Source organism: Athene noctua, chromosome 7 (genome assembly GCF_965140245.1).
Source record: "Athene noctua chromosome 7, bAthNoc1.hap1.1, whole genome shotgun sequence".
Taxonomy (NCBI): domain Eukaryota; kingdom Metazoa; phylum Chordata; class Aves; order Strigiformes; family Strigidae; genus Athene; species Athene noctua.
In genome coordinates this window covers 5244569-5261673 of record NC_134043.1, presented here as the reverse complement: position 1 = coordinate 5261673, position 17105 = coordinate 5244569, and the positions used below count along the sequence as shown (strand labels likewise).

The following is a 17105-nucleotide window of genomic DNA, read 5'->3' as shown; positions in this document are numbered from 1 at the left end:
GCTATTACTAGTTGAAAAAAATAGAAAAAAAAAAAACAAAAACCAAAACCAAACCACTACAGTCAATCTTCATAGCAGGAAGCTTCGCATATTTTTAGTGTTGCAGTCCATGGGCAGGAAATCACTGAAGCATCGAACTGTAACAGTGTGTAGGTTATTGTGCGGTGTGGACCCATGTGATGTACTGTAAGTAGAGAATCACATATTCCTAATATCTGTGGTAACTACCAGGAATGAGAAATAAAGTCCTGCACTTTAACACTTTAATTCTTAGGAACTCAGTCATGAAAACAACCTTACAGTATGTTCTTAGACCCAAAATAAAACAACCTAATTACTGCTAAACAATGGTGCAATTCTGTAACCTTCCATCTTGCAGCTTATTATAAAGTGTTTGTTTCTATACCTGGCTCAGTAATGCAATAAATGTTTTGGCTTTCCTCCTCAGGTGTGCTTGATATTACTTTTGCTTGGCTGTAATTCCATCAACTTTGGTGGGTTCAGTGTGAACCTGAGATCAGGATCAGGCCTTTAACACCTGTCTGGAATCATATGTCTTGTATTACACCAAGTAGGAAGAAATTATTTTAAACGATAACACACTTTATTCGTACTTGATATTAAGCTGGTATGTGAGATTTCAATCACGAGAATTGTGTGGTTATTAACCAAGTGTTATTGTAAAATATAACCCTCTTTTAATATAAGAGAATAAACCAAAAAGTTTGAAATAATCATCATATCAAGGATCAAGTTAAAATCTCAAGGATAAAAGATTCTTTAGCCTAAGAGTTGTTTAACGGCAATGCTTGAAAATGCTTTACTTTTTGTACTGGGCTACTACCTAGGAAGCTTGTCATAATTTGGGTCAAGCTATGTCAAGAAATTTGCCTTTAGGTGCATCCTTCACAGAGAATGGATTATATACCTCAGAGCATACATAAAATTGTGAATAATGGGCTGAGCAGCACATTCCACACATGGTAACAGGGAAATGCTGGGCAGTGAGATATTGCCACAAACAAAACAAAAAAGAGGTTTTACTCTTCTCTTTGACCGCAAGAGAGGCATGGGTAGCTGTACATGTAAATTAAAGTTGCCTGAAGAACTCTGTGGGCTATTTCTGCTTTTATTTGCAGAAAATCCTCAAATACTGGGCTAGAAAAGAATGACTACAAAGTCAGCCTTTAGACACATGAGGCAAGATAACCCCCGTGATCCTTGTTCAGTGTGTTGTCTCTTCTGAGAGACACCACCGAAGGTCTAACATGGTTGCAACGGGTAAAAAAAATTAAAAGGGGCTGTGATAATTAATGCTGATGAGCATGGCTTTGGTAAGACTTGGGTTGTATCGACCAACTCACTGATGTTTGCTGAGCTTACAGTTTCGGTTGATAAGGGAAATTGTGCTGTTGAGTTTAGGACATTTAACATTTTACAGCAGACTGAACTCAGCACGAAATTTTGCTTTATTGTCTATCATCTGATATAAAAGGATAAAACTGGAGTGAAAACCCAGACAATGGTGATGTAGTGTCGCTCCTGATCTCCTACTTTGACTAGAGATATGACTGATGGTTGGAATTAATGCTAGTTCCTAAGTACAAGTTATTCCAGGCTGGATGACATCTTTTTGCAGAGGAAAAGGCATAGGAATGTTACATCTGCTTTGTATTTTCATTACAATGGATTTTTCTGTTTTTCTAGTACTTAGATAAACTGGCTTCAGGACACTTCTGGGCACCAGCCCAGCACACCGTGTCCCTCAGCAGCCTCTGCTGTTTGTGTCCGTGCCCTGGGCGCAGATGTGTGACGTGTTAGCTGTGAGAGCAGTGTGGTGGGGAGAGTTGAAAAAAATAAAGACACAGCAGAGTGCAGATAAGAATAATTGAAAAAAGCTCTGTGGCAATTTACTTGTTACCCCCTCTCTTTACTGATATTTTTTTTCATCTGTTCCCCTTTATTTCCATCAGTTGTGTGTTTAAGCACTTACTGCCCCTGAGCTGTACTTCGGCAGAGATAACAAACAGTGTAGCAAAGGCTAAGAGCAAAACTCAACAGCAGAAATATTTACGTAGGTGTGTTGATTTTAATGCTTCTTTCACAGACACAGCAATACGTTTTCTCCTTTAAAAATGCTCTGACTCACCACGTGTGTGGCATTAGCTTGTTTTTTCATTTAACTCTTACTTCCTCTTCCATTTCTGTGTTTTTTTCAGGCTCACAAGTCTAGTGTAATGGTGAACTTCGTGTTGAATTTTATTTTTCTGTAATATTATTGCATTAGGTTTCAGTGGATGCTCTTCAGATACAGTATGCTCTTCAGCAGAAGAATGGAGTTAGTGAATGTAAAAAGATGTGCTTTAATTTTGCGGTGTTTTCACGTTGCTATGTTGAGCACTTTCACGTTCGTTATGCTTCTGACTTGATAGTGGTGCATATGTCGTAAGGAAAAAAGTTGAAGAAATTAAAACCTTATATTGAGAAATACTGAAAAATATACACAATGTTTTAGATCTCATAATCCTGAATAACAAATGTAACGCATTATATTAATCATGGATAGATTTTTTTTTTCCTTTCTTAGATAAAAATACTTGTTACAACTACTTGGCACAAGTTGCTAATGAATGAATATTTGCATTCTGTCTTTCACTGTACGTAGCTGTAGAGAACATAGGTATAGCTCAAGCCAAACTTTTGAAATACTGCTGTCCTCTTGTTTCCTGAAGAACCTAATGCTTTGTTTTGCTTTGTAGAAAACCTATATACTAACTTTATCGATACTGCACCAAAACTCATAAAATACAGGTTTTTGGGTAATAATGGTCAGTCCACTCATTATATGATCGATTTCTGGACAAAGCAACATGTCAAAATGGATTAAAAACCTGGTAAATGCAATATAAAAGTTCCTTTAGCTCCATGAGCTGCTGTAGGAGGGGAATAGTTACCATCCACTATTGTGAGACAAAAACAATAATTAAGCTGCCAAAGACATAAGAATGGCAGTGAGATGAGCAATTCACTGTCTTAATTTTTTCAAAGAGCTAAAATGTATATTTTTCCTTTTTTTCATGGAAATTGTAAATATCAAAAGGAATGGTTTGATTTGCTTTGTTTTTCATTGGGAAGTTAACAATTCTACTTTGTTTCCTTTATCATCACCTTTCTCTTTTTGAAGACAAAAGGCAGAAAACAACTTTGCCCCATCAAAGGAAAATGAGAAATCATTGAAATATTTTTGTGGTTATCAGGCATCGAGATTTCCTGCAAGCACTGTTCTTAAAGGAAATGCTACAGAAAATGTACGTGAAAATTAGTTTTGCCAAGAAGCAGTGCTTTGTGAGGAAGACTGAGATCTGATCTCCACAATTTGCTGTGTTACTCCCTTAACCTGGGCATGATTCTCAGAAATGGGATGGCTTTACTGTGTGTACAGATTTGCATCTGCAATAACTTTTCTGTTTTTCATCTCTGTGATAGTCATTACTTCCATACTATGCGTTTGAAAGTTAACCGTACATTTAGAAACCAGGGGTTTAGGATCTTAACCAATGATCTGCCAGATAAGTCAAACGCCACTTGGCTATTTAGCAGCTGCCTCACGCCTGTGACTGTCTGAGCTCTGTCTTCAGCTCAGCCTGCTTCGCTGTGGGGATGCTGTGCTACTCACTGGAGAGGGCTTGTCTCCTCTCCAAGCATCCCCAACACATGGACAAATTTCTGGGGAAGGTGCCTGCAAGTGTTCACCCACTGAGGTTGTGAATTTCAGTTAAAGTATGAACCTCTTCCTCCTTCAGTGAGGACTTTTGAACTCCTGAGGTTATCTTTAAAAGTGGCTGGCTGTGTAGGACTGGATTGCTTTTGCTGTCCTAGCCAGAAAGATGATTTTGTCCCTTCATCTCAGTGATGTTTCTTACCCCATAAGCAAGGTTTATTTACCCACTCTGATTTACCCACTCTCCAGAAATTAAACTTCTTTCTCATATCCAACATAACCTTTTTTTCCCTACTCGATGAATCAGTTTTCCCTTCGTGTATCATCTGTCTAACCTCACGTCAAGAATTTTTCTTGTCCCTGTACTGTCCAACAACTTTTCACCACCCTTGCCCAACCTGCTACTTCTCTTCCACAGTGCACCAAAACAGGTACTTCCAAGAGGTTTTTTTTTCAGGGTGTTCCCTGTCCCCCTTCTCTTAGGTGAATGCCTTAAAGTTACGTTGCCCTTTTGCTCCAGAAACCCTATAAACAACAAGGAGGGGGGGCAGGGAAGGTCTGTCTTGGTTTAATGCCTTTCTCCAGCAAATCAACCGTAGGAGGTTTCAAAACTAAAATTTATATCCAGATGCTAACTATTTGCCAAAAGGCAAATTAGCTAATTATATAATGAACATGGAGTGCCTCACAAGCAGTTGCACAGGGCTTGGCAGCTCTGCTTTCCAAAGTACGTGAAACGAATTCCCCTGCAAAACCAGCCCAAACTTGGCCCTGGTGCTAATAACAGTTTGGAAGCACCAAATCATAAAAGCATCAGATAGGATCCTTTTTATATTTTCTGTTAATATTTGATCTGTTTCCTGACTCTCTTCCTCTCTGTTATTTTTTTTTTTAAGTTTTAAAAATATAATAAAAAAAAAAAAGAGGGCAGAGTGTAAGTACTACTAAATTCTTGCAAATATGAATGCAATGCCGTTGCGTTTGTGGAGCTCATATTCAGGGTGCCATCTACTGGCATGCAGAGCTGATAACGCTGTGAGGAGTCTTAATGGATTTTGGACAGCAAAGGATTTCTACCTGGAAATCCTAAGGGAGGAACTTTCGACACATGTACCTTTCCTGTCATAGTCTGTGAGAACTTGCCGTGCTCTACACTAAGACAAATAAAATCTGATGGTGGAAATGTTGGGGTTTGGGCATTTTTCTTTTCTTTTATGGTGCTTCCTGTAATTGTAGTGCCTCAGAAAATCTCGCAATACTCCGATCTGTGTGAAATAGTGGCAGTTTTGTGGAAAATTAACTAAGATTCAACGAGATCAGAATAAAAATTTTCAGAAGTCTTTGCAGACTTGTCATTTACTGACTGTGTTTCTACTTGAGATCCAGGGCATGACTTTGTCATACTATTAAACTTTTTTATAGCACATCATGTACTGACAACACCAGACAGAGACTACCCAGTTAAAACTCATAATGCTCTCAAGAAGAGATATGTCAGAGTTTTATAGGTGGGAGATTTCAGAAGAAAATCTGAGAGATGTGCTCCAGCCAAACATTGGATCAGTGACAGAGCCAGTGTTGCTCTCGTCTCTCGAGTCTGATCAGCTCTCCAGCCTGGAGCCTACTGAAAATCTGTTGAGAAGCAATTTTGATTTGATACCAACATGAAATACAAAATGGTTTGGCTCTCCATGTTTAGAAGGAGGAAGAAATCGTTCCTACTTAGAGCTGCTGCAGACCTTACTGCCAAAATGGCAAAGTGTCCCTGAGACATGGGCTGGAGCAGCAACTGCTCCGAAGGGGTGTGAGAAGTGTCTCGGGGGGAGAACACACAGTGTCATCTACCAGTGGTCCACGTAAAAAGTTTTCCCCAGTGTCATATACCAGCTCTGCAGCAGAAATAGGCATGCATGCTCCTGAGTAGCAGGACACAGCTTTAGTCAAATTTTTCTCCTCTCTTTCTGTGGCTTAAGTTCTGTAGGGATCTTTGAGTAACTAATTCAACGCAAGAAACAGACAATGAGCATAAGCTTTATTGTTGCTGTTCTTAAAGTTAGTGTTTCTATCATGGCACATAATGCTGAGTGAGTAATGGCTAATATTGAAGCACTTTCTTCTTCTCATTTCTCTCTGGAAGAATGCTGTGTTTCCTCGTGTTTTCATATCTCTGGCTATATGACTTTAAATCCCCTGAAGATATTAGGAAGCCTCTGGACATGGTCCTGGACAACCACCTCTAGGTGGTCCTGCTTGGGCAAGGGGGTTGGATCAAATGCCCTGCAGAGGTGTCTTCCAACCTCAACCATTCTGTGACTGCATGACCTCTCATTATCTTCCTCTACATCTGAGGCAGTTTCCTGTAAGGGATTGATTTATCAGGGTCAGGAGAGGGCAAAGCTGTGAGAACTGTCCTTCCACCAGCACAAGAGCTGTGGTCCTGCCCAGAGACATCCAGTAATGCTCCTCATCTCCCCCTCCCACCTTCACACCAGTACCTCATCTTCCTCTACTCTACTGCCTTCATAGAAATGGACTTTTTTGAAATCAGGGAATTTAATCTTTTGGAGTGTTCCGAAATTGGGGAGATGTTGCGAGAAAAACTTGTGCTTTTCAAACCCATTTGGAAAATGCTAATTTTCAACAGTTTATGCTATAACTGTGCTTAAACGGTTTTCCATTTCCCTTGCTCCATAGTTGGGAAACCAGCAATTCCAGCTTATATAGTATCTCTTCCTTACACATTTTCTCATATAGTTACATCACAATATAAATAGTAAGTTTTCTTGTGACTTTTACCATACTACTTCACCCATGATTTACATATAGTAGTGCCAGGGTGAACTAGGGGAAGAGAAAATAGAGCAAGTGTTGTACATCACTGTCCTGATGTTTTGTACAGGTAATGTAAAGCAACTCTTGCTGATGAAAAATGTTTTGGGACTTTGAATAGCTAGTACGGAGTTTGTTGAGTTGTACTAAAACCGAGACAGGAGGTTGAACAGCAGCACTACTAGGGAAGGTGCAAGTTCTCCCCGGTCCCTCCAAGGGCTTGAGGGCTGATGTGCTCAGCCATTTATTCATTTCAAAATTTTTAAAATGAACAGAAAACCAGAAATCTTATCTGCGCTGTTGGTAGAACAGTGAAAATTAAGGGAAATTTTATCTGATCTGGGTTTGAATCTAGGACACAGCCTGGGTTGCAGTGTGGTCCTGTAATGCACTTGTAACATGCATGTATCGAACTGTGGAGGTAAGATATGTTAATTGGCTTCACAGCATGTCATTTTCCTTTGCAAGATTTAAAATGTGGAGTGTGAGCAGGGCCAAAGACAAAGTGTAGTGGCTGCCAGCTGGACGTGACAGAGGCTTGCAGGGAGATTACACCATAGAGGAGAATGGCTTTTGAGATAAGGATAATCTTTTACATAAACTAACTCTTCCAAGGCAGATTGGATGGGTGAGTGATAAGGACAATAATAAAACTACAGGTTGACACAGATGATAGTTATCCTGGTGTTCAAAGATGATCGAGATCTTGCCAGAAAGATAACTCAGCTTCTTCTCCTGACTACAGTGACATATAACTGGCACTGATACATTTTTTTGTACGAAGGGTTCCCTAGACTAATGCTCTTATTTTATGTTCTTCAGGTTAACCAAGTAACCATGGAAAGGTCTACAACTTCTGATACGGCTTCTGAAAAGCCTAATCCTTCCCACCACAATACGGGGGCTGTTCAAATGAGGATCAAAAACACCAACAGTCACCACGATAGACTGAGCCAAAGCAAATCCATGATTCTGTCCGAGAATGTGAAAGTTGCTGAGCCTGTAAGTAAAATACTCCTAATATTCTCTGAGACTTCCAATTTAAAAAAAAATACGGAATTGTTTTAAGTGTGGTTAAAGGTACTGGTTTCATGATCAACCCTTGCAAGGAAGGATTTGATGGTACTAATACATTTTTAGGAATATGGCTAGGCATTGGAATAACAATTTTTCTTTAATGAAAGACAAAATTTGGCTTTGGTGGTCGTGATCCCAGCATCTATTCAACATTTCAACTCTGAAGTGTTACAGTACTTAAGTATGGCTGATGTAGAGAATAGTACTTACAGTATTAGATATGTGTCACGATTTCTCAAAAAAGCAAACTAAAAGCAGACAAAAGAAAAAGAAATGGAAATTACAGCTCCACAAATAAAGGACAACTTTGTCCGTAACAAAAACAATTCTTGCCATAAGAATGAATGAATTGTAAAACACCCGACACTGAAGATATTATTTTAATAGTTGACAGAGTTGAAAGAGTTGAGTAATTTTTTATCCATTGCCATTTTTTTTAGAAATTAAATGGTTAGTGATGAACTCTATTGCCAGTTGTGTCCCTGCCCCTGTACTCCTTCTGAGCTACTAAACAAACTGATTGGTATGAGTCTCCCCTGGTTAATTTTCTTCCATAATGGTGGCAACTTGCAGCTGAGGCCATATGATGTTACAAAATTATTTATGCAATGTTAGCCACTTTTTGGACTCCAGATCCATTTTGTTCTCAGAGAATGCAAATGAGGGAGAAAACTCTGTTAGCTGGGGACAGAGTCCCAGGTCTCAGTCACTTCTCACAACCATGCCAACCATTGCTTTTTTTGTTTTGTTGAGGTAATGGATTCCTATGAAATATTCAGCTTTCTAACAAAGTTATTAAGCGGAGGAAGCCTACAATAACATCTGTATTTTCTTCCCTGTTTACTCATACTTCAAACTTAAAGCTCAGTCTTATTTAGAATAACGTTATTTTAAACATTAATTTCTCTGGTGTAACATAATTCATTTCACCTTATATTTCCAGGGGAAAAAAAAAAAATCTGTTTAGATCTTAGCAGCTGATAAGATACTCATTTACCTTCCATTTAAACTATATTGTTTGCCTCAGACACACTGTACATGTTTCTTCCTTTTTATCTGACGTGAAATGTTCCTCCATTACAAACCTGAAACGATGCTTATAGTAATTTACTGGGAATACTATAATGTATTATCAGGAAGAGCTGTACCTTTGAAAAAGTTTAAAAGTTAAGTATATTTAATGATGCCTAACATATTTTATTGGCTGTGTTTAACAAAAGGCACTAGGCTGCAGTTGTTTTTGACAAGCATGAAAACATCACAGCATGAGACTGCAAAAGGAATTATGTAGAGAAATTACAAGTGATCCATCTCTCAATGAATTATCCACCTCAATAGCCTGCAGAACTCAGCTACCAATTAACACCTACTTTATTACATGTTGGGATGTACTTAATAACTTTCATGTGTTTATGCACTATTACCTTGACTGATGCCTCTTGTACAATTAGGCATAATTGGCATATCAATATGCAAAAGTTAAAAGGATTAACCCTCTTAAAACTAATGAGCATTTCTGTATCCAGCTGCTAAATGAGACAAAATTAGCATTTTTCACTTTTGGGCAGGATTTTATCATGCAGTTTCTCATTGTTGATATTACCTTGTTACATAACTTTAGTTTTGGGGATAGTATGCTGGACTGTTACAGAGCAAGGGCTCTAAAAAGTTAAATTAGACATAAATATTCACTGCCGCATTCCAATAACCATAGCAGGTACAATATATGTTCATTGGCTGAGAGCTGAAAAGTTGCTTTGTGTTACATTTGTTTAGTAGCTAATTATATAAAAGTGGAATTTTACTGAGTATATGTCATTTTACCAAGCAAACTTGGCTCCGACATAATAGATTGAAAGCTTGCCATGCTACTAATTTCCTTTCTATTTCAATTCTTTTCATCTCTTTTTGCCATGCAGAATATTCTGACTAGATATTGACAGCCTGAAAGTGTTTTGGTGTATTTACTTAAATAAGCCTCTTACAGTAGTTTGCTAACGCCCAAACTAAAAGCAAAATTTCTAAGGATCCAAACGTTTTCAAAATACGTGCTTTAAAATGCAGTGAGATTCAAGTTAAAAGACTGGTGAAATATCGATTGCACGTATCAATTGCACGCTGACATATCTGAACCCGTGCATGTGACTTGTGAAGGATTTTGGGGGAAGTAATGGAGGAGGGTAGTCTCTGCGTGTCCAACTGTCTTGAAAAAGCAGCGTCCACCTGATACACACACGCTTACATTTAGTAATCTTGTTTTCAAATCCGTGATGCTCTTTTCCAACGCACTTATATACACAGTTTTGACTTTTGCATTTAAAGGCACACAGATCCCTGCTAAAAGACGCATAATACCAGTGTGTTGTGTAAAGGTAATTATTTTGTGCTCAAAGATAAAAAGGATTTATCCTGATTTTTCTATTTGGAATTTTTTTTTTTTTTTAACAGCCTGCATCTGTTTAGATGATGGTTATAAGGTATCCACTGATTATGCTTATTTTCTATTTTACATTGACTGAATATTTTTATTGTATCATCAGATATATTTTTTTCTCTTTAAAAACTAGAAATAACTGAATAAGGGACTCCATATTACTCTTTCACCACTCCTATTTGGCATGTGCACTATACTCTGTGTTCTATTAATAAATGGGTCAAATCCTTTTTACTCGACTAATGCAGAACCTTCTGACTTCAGTGGATTAAGGCAATCAGCATTTGGCACATTTTGAACAATCAATAGAAATATATATTTCTAAAACATATTTGGAAAAGAACTGAATACTCCGGATAATAAAGGGCAAAACCCAGGCAAAAACCCAAGAAAGATGACTGGTGATTTATAGAGAAGAAAAAACATAATTTCCTCTAAGGGATTTGTCGTATTCTCAAACATTTGCTGTGATGCTTGTAAGCATACCTGGGGCTATACTTCTGAAGGTGGACAGATTATTTTCTATACTGTGACAAAGAAGGATATGCATCATACATCAGCAGGGCCATATGCACTTGTGCATTTTATAGTAGTGAAGATGCAAATGTGGAATGCCTAACTGACGCAAAAGCTAGATTCTTGGGGGTTTATGCTATTTATTTAAAGGGAAATGCTTGAGCTTTGTGTAAAGGTTGAAACTAATATTAATGTTCGAGTTTAAAGAGCACAAATCATGAAGCTGGACACAGACTGTGTTAGGCAAGGGCTCTTTCTGTGCCTAATGTTAGTGTCTGAACTAGAAATGTAAATGAATATTTGCTATTTTCATCTGTTAAACCCCAGGGAAGTGCATTTTGCTTCATTCAGAACAACTTCGAACAATGAAATGTCTTTTTTTTTATTGGTGTCTATATTAAGAATAAGAACCTATTTAGACATTCCAAAATGTTAATGTATTAGAGCTTTTTCTGATTAGGTTAAACAAACTGGTAGGTTTATTTATCTCTCTAATACATTATCAAGGAAACGGGAAGCAATCTTCTTTTGTTTCTTACTCCTGTGATCATAGAACACTTGCCAAAGTTATGGCTAGCCAAAAAAACAGAAATAAAATTGCTAAAAATATAAGCCTTCTGTTTAGCAGAGTTTTTGAGCCATATTTTGAAATTGCAGGGCTTGTACATGTTTACTTCAAATCAAGCTTATAGTCAAGTTTGAGGCTTTGTTTGTATAGATTGTCCTGAAGTAGATCCTGATATTTAATTAAAATGACACTAAATCACATTGAATTGATAAGACTTGGCATCTCAAACAAAGGTAATTGCCCGTATTGGTTTTGTACAAAAATAGAGCTGCTTGGAAAATGTGCAGCCAACACAGACTGTCAACTCCATTTATAGATCAATATGTGAAAACCATTGATCAGGCAGGCATGTGTAACAGTAACACTTTGCATTTATTTGTTGTTTTTATACCATGTTAAGGCTTACAGGATTATCAGCTTCCAAAATATTTTGACTTCCTCGTAAATATGTTATCTGTTTAATGTTAATTACAAGACAGTCTCCAGCCCTCTTTTTGAGTATTTTCAGTTTCATCGTTATGGGTAGTTTTAGCTGAAAGTGGATTATTTCAATCTCTGAGAGATCATCAGAGCTTCTTTTATAGTATAGTTTATTTAGGGACAGTTTTTGAGGATTCCTTTTTTTTCCTCAGTTTACTTTTTTCCTGGATGAAGAAACAAAACTTGACAAAATATTTCTAAAAGCAGAAAACCTTCTCCTGTCATAGCTGTGTACATTTGAGGTGGAAGTGGAAAAATATTCCCTTTATTGTGTTCTAATAGTGACTGCTCAGACTTTATTCACTGAAAATTTTATCGTCATACACTAGTCCATAACAGATGCATCTACCTTTGTCACTGTAAGGAAATAGCTGTGTACCCTTCAAGGTGTTGCACAAATCATATAATAACACTGGGACAGATGTAGAAAAGTATATGAGCTTCCCGTGACAAGTGTGGTAATTGTTAATAAATACAAGCTTACACCTTGTTCCCTCCAAATATTTCAGGGCGGGTATGAAAGCAGTGAGATGATAAACACAGTCCAGTTTTGCTTCATCAACATGAATATTTTTTTTTAAAAAAACCAATAATTTGTTGAGTAATGTTAGTCATTCTCCTTTTTAGTGCAGAAAAATGAGAAATGAAAGGTGTCATATGTCCCCTTACTGTAATCAAGCTGGGTTTGTGTTTTCAAACCCTAGATCTGCTCTCAGATGTGTGTCGTGATTACAGACTGACACGTTTTGCCCTCGATTCCAGTTTTTCAGCCATTTCCTACACGTGTCCCTTGGTGCCCACCTGAGGAGCGGCTCCGGGGTAGGGGCCTTCAGCCTGCACTGGGCACCGCTCCCAGATGTGCCCCTGCATCCTCATGGATGTCCTACATACTAGAAACTCCTTTGACTTAGAGGCTGAACATAGAATATGAATGCATTAGAATAATTTAGGGTTCAGTTTACCTTCAATAAGCATTTTTTCTCAATGGAAAAAGGCAAGTTGCCTCCCAACCCTTTTTCAGGATCAACATTTATTGTGCAGGTGTTTTTTCAGGCTCACAATGAACCTTTGGTTTTCTGAATGTTTTTTCCCTTTTTCTTATATATGCCCTGTGAGAAGGTATTCTTCATTGTATATTTGTACTATAGCACTTCAACTGAAATAATCTTGGCTGAAAAGAAGTTAATTTTATTGTTAAACTCCCCCTTTATTTCTCCTCCAAACATTTTCACTGTACCGTTTCAGCTGCGTAGCTTGATAGGCAGCATCATAATGAGATCATAGGAAAAAGAAATAACCAGCACCTATTTCTTCTTAAAAGCCAGGATAAATTCATTTCAGCTCTATTAGGGGAGTGGTGAATGTAACTGGTTTGGCTTCCTTGTTAAACCACACTGAAGTTCAGACAAGATATTATATGAGTTGGAATTGCTGATTTTGACTTTTACTCAGTGTGACAGAAGGGTAGAAAAAAGGTTCAAAAACCTCTTTTTTTTTTTTTTTTATTTTTTTTCAATCTTATATTATCTCATGCTGTGAAAATCTTTACTCTATTTACCAAGCACAAATTAGTCTTGCCAAAGGTTCTGAAAGTTTGCTACTTCAGCTTAGATCCTAAAACTTCAAAGAGAGATGCAACTCTACAAATTAGTCTATGTGCTCTGCCATGGCTATTTTAACTGGAACTTAACTAAATACGTTTATAATTTAGTACTGATTGAATGCTGCCATAAATGTACATGGGATACATTTTTTAAAGTTAGTCCTCTGATTACTAATTTGAATAAAAAACTCTAACCTTGTTAGCATCTGGACTTATTTTCATAATAACAACCCCTTCAGAACCTACAAAGTAATGAATAATTGACAACAAATGAAATGTTTTGATAGTTGTCGGCACAAAGCATGTTTAATGTTTTGTGTTGCTTCCTAGCTAATTATGTAGATGACACATTTGTCAGACCTTGACTGCCATTAGAAACGTGTTTCCAGAGGGGAGAAAAACAGGCTATTCATAGAGTAATTAACTAGAATGCTCAATGACCTGTGAGAGATTCAAATGGCTGCCAGTTCAGACATTGTTTTGTTACAGAAGCAGAGGGGTAATTAAAATTCCAAATTACAGTGCTATGATGAAGCATTTGTTTGTTGACAGTATACTCTTACTCTAGTTTGTTAATTCTTTTTTAAATTGCTTCTAATCCATTTTATAGCTTTAGGAGTTCCGTCTTTGAATTTACTGACAACTAATATTATGGTAAATTGTTCTTCGGCGGAGTACTGCGGGCTTGGCAGTTTCATGGGAGCACAAGGTGGGTGGGATAGAATTGCTGCTCTTTCCCTAAACTGACATACCATGTGCTGTCATCGAGACGCGGCTAACGCGGCACATCTTGTGAAATGATATGTTCATAACTCTGCGTTAGGGAAGATGTCTAGTTAGGGGAGGAAATGGTTCAGATAAAGTAATAATAATCAAACAAATTGAGGAAGGTGTCCTAAAACGTTAGAGGAAAAGCCTTGATATGGCTGGGGTGAGGATGACCGTGGGTTAGGTAAGGACTTTGGGAAGTCGAGGTCTGCTCGATACAGAGAATTGGAGGACAATCATCTGCATGAAGAGATAGGGCACAAAATATGAAGAATGGGGTATTTCATAAGACTCGACTGTATCTTTGCCAACACCCTTTGCAGGCAGTAGTGGACATGACAGGATAAGACGCCTTTGCTCGAATAAACGCGGACTCTTTGCGAGTCCAAAGTGTTAAAGTCCTCTAAACAATGAATGAAATGCAAGCCCGGGTGAAATATTTATTTACTTTGCCAAAAGTGAGAATATGGTTTTGTTAAAGAGATCTGACAGAAGTAACATGGTGTTTGATGCAGGAGAGCTGACAGCGGCATGGAGTGAGCGCTGATTATCCTGAAGACACTGTCAGCTAGGATTGATTTCCACTTTCCCCGTTTATGTAACGGTTCCTGTAATACAGCTGACCCCAAATCACGTTACCTTGTCATTTCTCTGCATGGATCAAGAAGAGATGAGCTGAAAATAGCTAGGCACTGACCTTGAACTTGCCGGAGAAGTGAGAAGTGACAGTGGGGGCTCTGCAGCGTGGGGTGCCCGCACAAAGGCGCGGGCGGGCGGGCGGCTGCTCTGCGGTTGCAGCAGCACAAGGGGGCAGAGCAGCACTAGAGATTACAGGTGAAGCAGCTGATGCTACAGAAGCACAAGTCCATGCCAAATGGCTTGGCTTTTTTTTTTTGCTTTTTTTTTTTTTTTTATAAAAACTGGGGAGATGCTCTCTAGAAGAGCTGTTGACTCCAAGGTGTTGATGTTCCCATCATCCGTCGCTTGAAAATACAATTATTTGAAGTGATGCTTAATATTGAAATACCTTCCTGACCGAATGCATTACTGGGAAGTTTTGTGTCCTCTCTGTGAATATTTCCCCTAGCTCCTAATGAAAGAATGAAACATTTGTATTATCATTAACAGAGTTGTCTACAATTTGGGAGGTAGATCAGTGCGTGTGGATCTTTCTGGGACAAGATCAATGCGTTCCTCAAAGCCTGCAAACCCCCTTGAGTTTCATAGAAAGCAGGGTCTAAATATTTAAAAAATATTTTTAAGCTGTTTCCCTGGTCCTGTCTTGGACATTGGCCTACTGAGAGGTTTTTAGGCCTTTCTTCTGTTTCTCTACCTGTAAAATGGGACTGAGGATGATTCATATGTCCTTTGCACACACTACGGAGTCTGCCTCAGAGCTGGGTTGACTGTTATGTTTCAATCATGCTCATTACATCGATAATTCTATTCTCATCATATTAACTCTATTAATTGAAATGGAATTATTCCACAATTATGCTAGTGTAACTGAGATGGGAACTTGGCCCCAGGTCCTAAACATTTTCCTTATCTATATTCTCTGTGCTTAACTGTTTCACTATTTTTCATACAAAAAAAAGTCTTGTTTTGGCTTCATCATTAATCAGTTCTGTTCCCTTGGTTCTATACCCACACGCTTTTTAGCGGTATTAGGTTTCTCTGAGGGCTTTCATGTTTTATAGCGTATATTTCAAAAAGTATGCTTAAAAGTATTGTTTAAAAGAGTCTCTTTGTCAATATGTGTCAGTGCACACCGTGACAAGGAACATAAGCTGTGGAATTATATTCCTCTTACGCTATCTTTATTAAGTACTGTATTACAGCTAAATTGTGCCATCTAACACATTTCCTTTCAAAACGCCATAAGAGTTGAAATATGTAGGTACTGAAACTGAGATGATATCAAACTTCCCGTAGCTAGTCTTGGGCACCTGACCTGCATAGTTTCCCACAGGGGAAAAGTAAGCTCCATTTCTTTAAATTTCCAATGAGAAGGGACATGTGTCTCCTTGCATTGAGTTACATTATATCACATCATGTGACACAAAGTGACCCGATGCAACATGACAGGAGAGGTAAAGAACCAGGGTTTCTTTTTTTTTTTCTTTTTTTTTTTTTTTCTTTTTTATTACTACAGTGAAATAATTACACTACTGATGCAATGAAACCGGGATCAAATTATTTTGTGCATGCCCTAAATACACGTGCTATTGCACAATATACAGACATGCTTATTAAATATTGTTTAATACACTGAGAAGAGGTTTTAAAACACACAGTAGAGTGTCCTTGTTAGACAACGTGCCTATTCTTAGACAAATACTTGACAGCAGCATTCTCGTGCTCTAAATCAGATCAAATTCCCTCTGAAGTCAGCTTTTTTCTTTTGCAGGATCTGATCCAGCCATTCTAACATGGTAACGTTTTATTTTCTGTTTGATTTCTTGTTTGGTGAGGTTCATAGCCTTAATGGAAATAGGTCTTGATCATCTGTGATTTTGTTTTTATGGGTGTGTATGCATACATACCCAGCCATGGCAAGATTGGAATTGAAACTTTCCCCTTCAAAGGGCCCAAGACCCTACACCTTGAGAGAAAGAAGGAGTTTCGTTTTTCAGTATACAGCATGTGGAACAAAAAAAATTATTTTTTTTTCCTTTGTATTTTAGAGACCAATAATTTATGTTTGTTACTTTAGGACAGTACTGAATATGCATAAACTTTAGAAACAGTTGTGCCTTTCTTTTCATGATTATTGACTATCTGAGCTGCCACGTATTCTGACAGTTATAGTAAAAAGTTGCATTTAAGAGTGTAGCCAAAACCCAAATAAAGCAAAAAATGTGCTATCCTTTCAAATCTCTGAATCTTCCCCCAGTTTTGGAATAAAATTTGAAAGATTGTGAAATACCCTATCCCATTTTCCCTTACTTCCCTCCACTCCCCCAGAGCTCTACAAGAAAGATTGTTTTCCTGGATATTTCATCCATGGCCAGAACTGGAAGTGCTGCAGCTGTGATGAGCGAATCTGTTCTCATGACATCTCTAGCCCCAAGGCAGGTAGAAAACCCAGATGAACATCCAAACTTTT

At 38.0% G+C, this 17105-nt stretch overlaps 1 protein-coding gene across 1 annotated transcript in view; it reads left to right on the top strand.

Moving 5' to 3' along the window:
- Positions 1-7372: 7372 nt before the first annotated feature.
- ARHGAP15 (Rho GTPase activating protein 15) overlaps positions 7373-17105 on the top strand; it is a 312620-nt gene continuing 302887 nt past the window's right edge. The window contains exon 1 of the mRNA XM_074910919.1: positions 7373-7552. Within this exon, the coding sequence (XP_074767020.1) occupies positions 7388-7552 (165 nt within the window). The 5' untranslated portion in view covers positions 7373-7387. The remainder of the gene's footprint in view (positions 7553-17105) is intronic.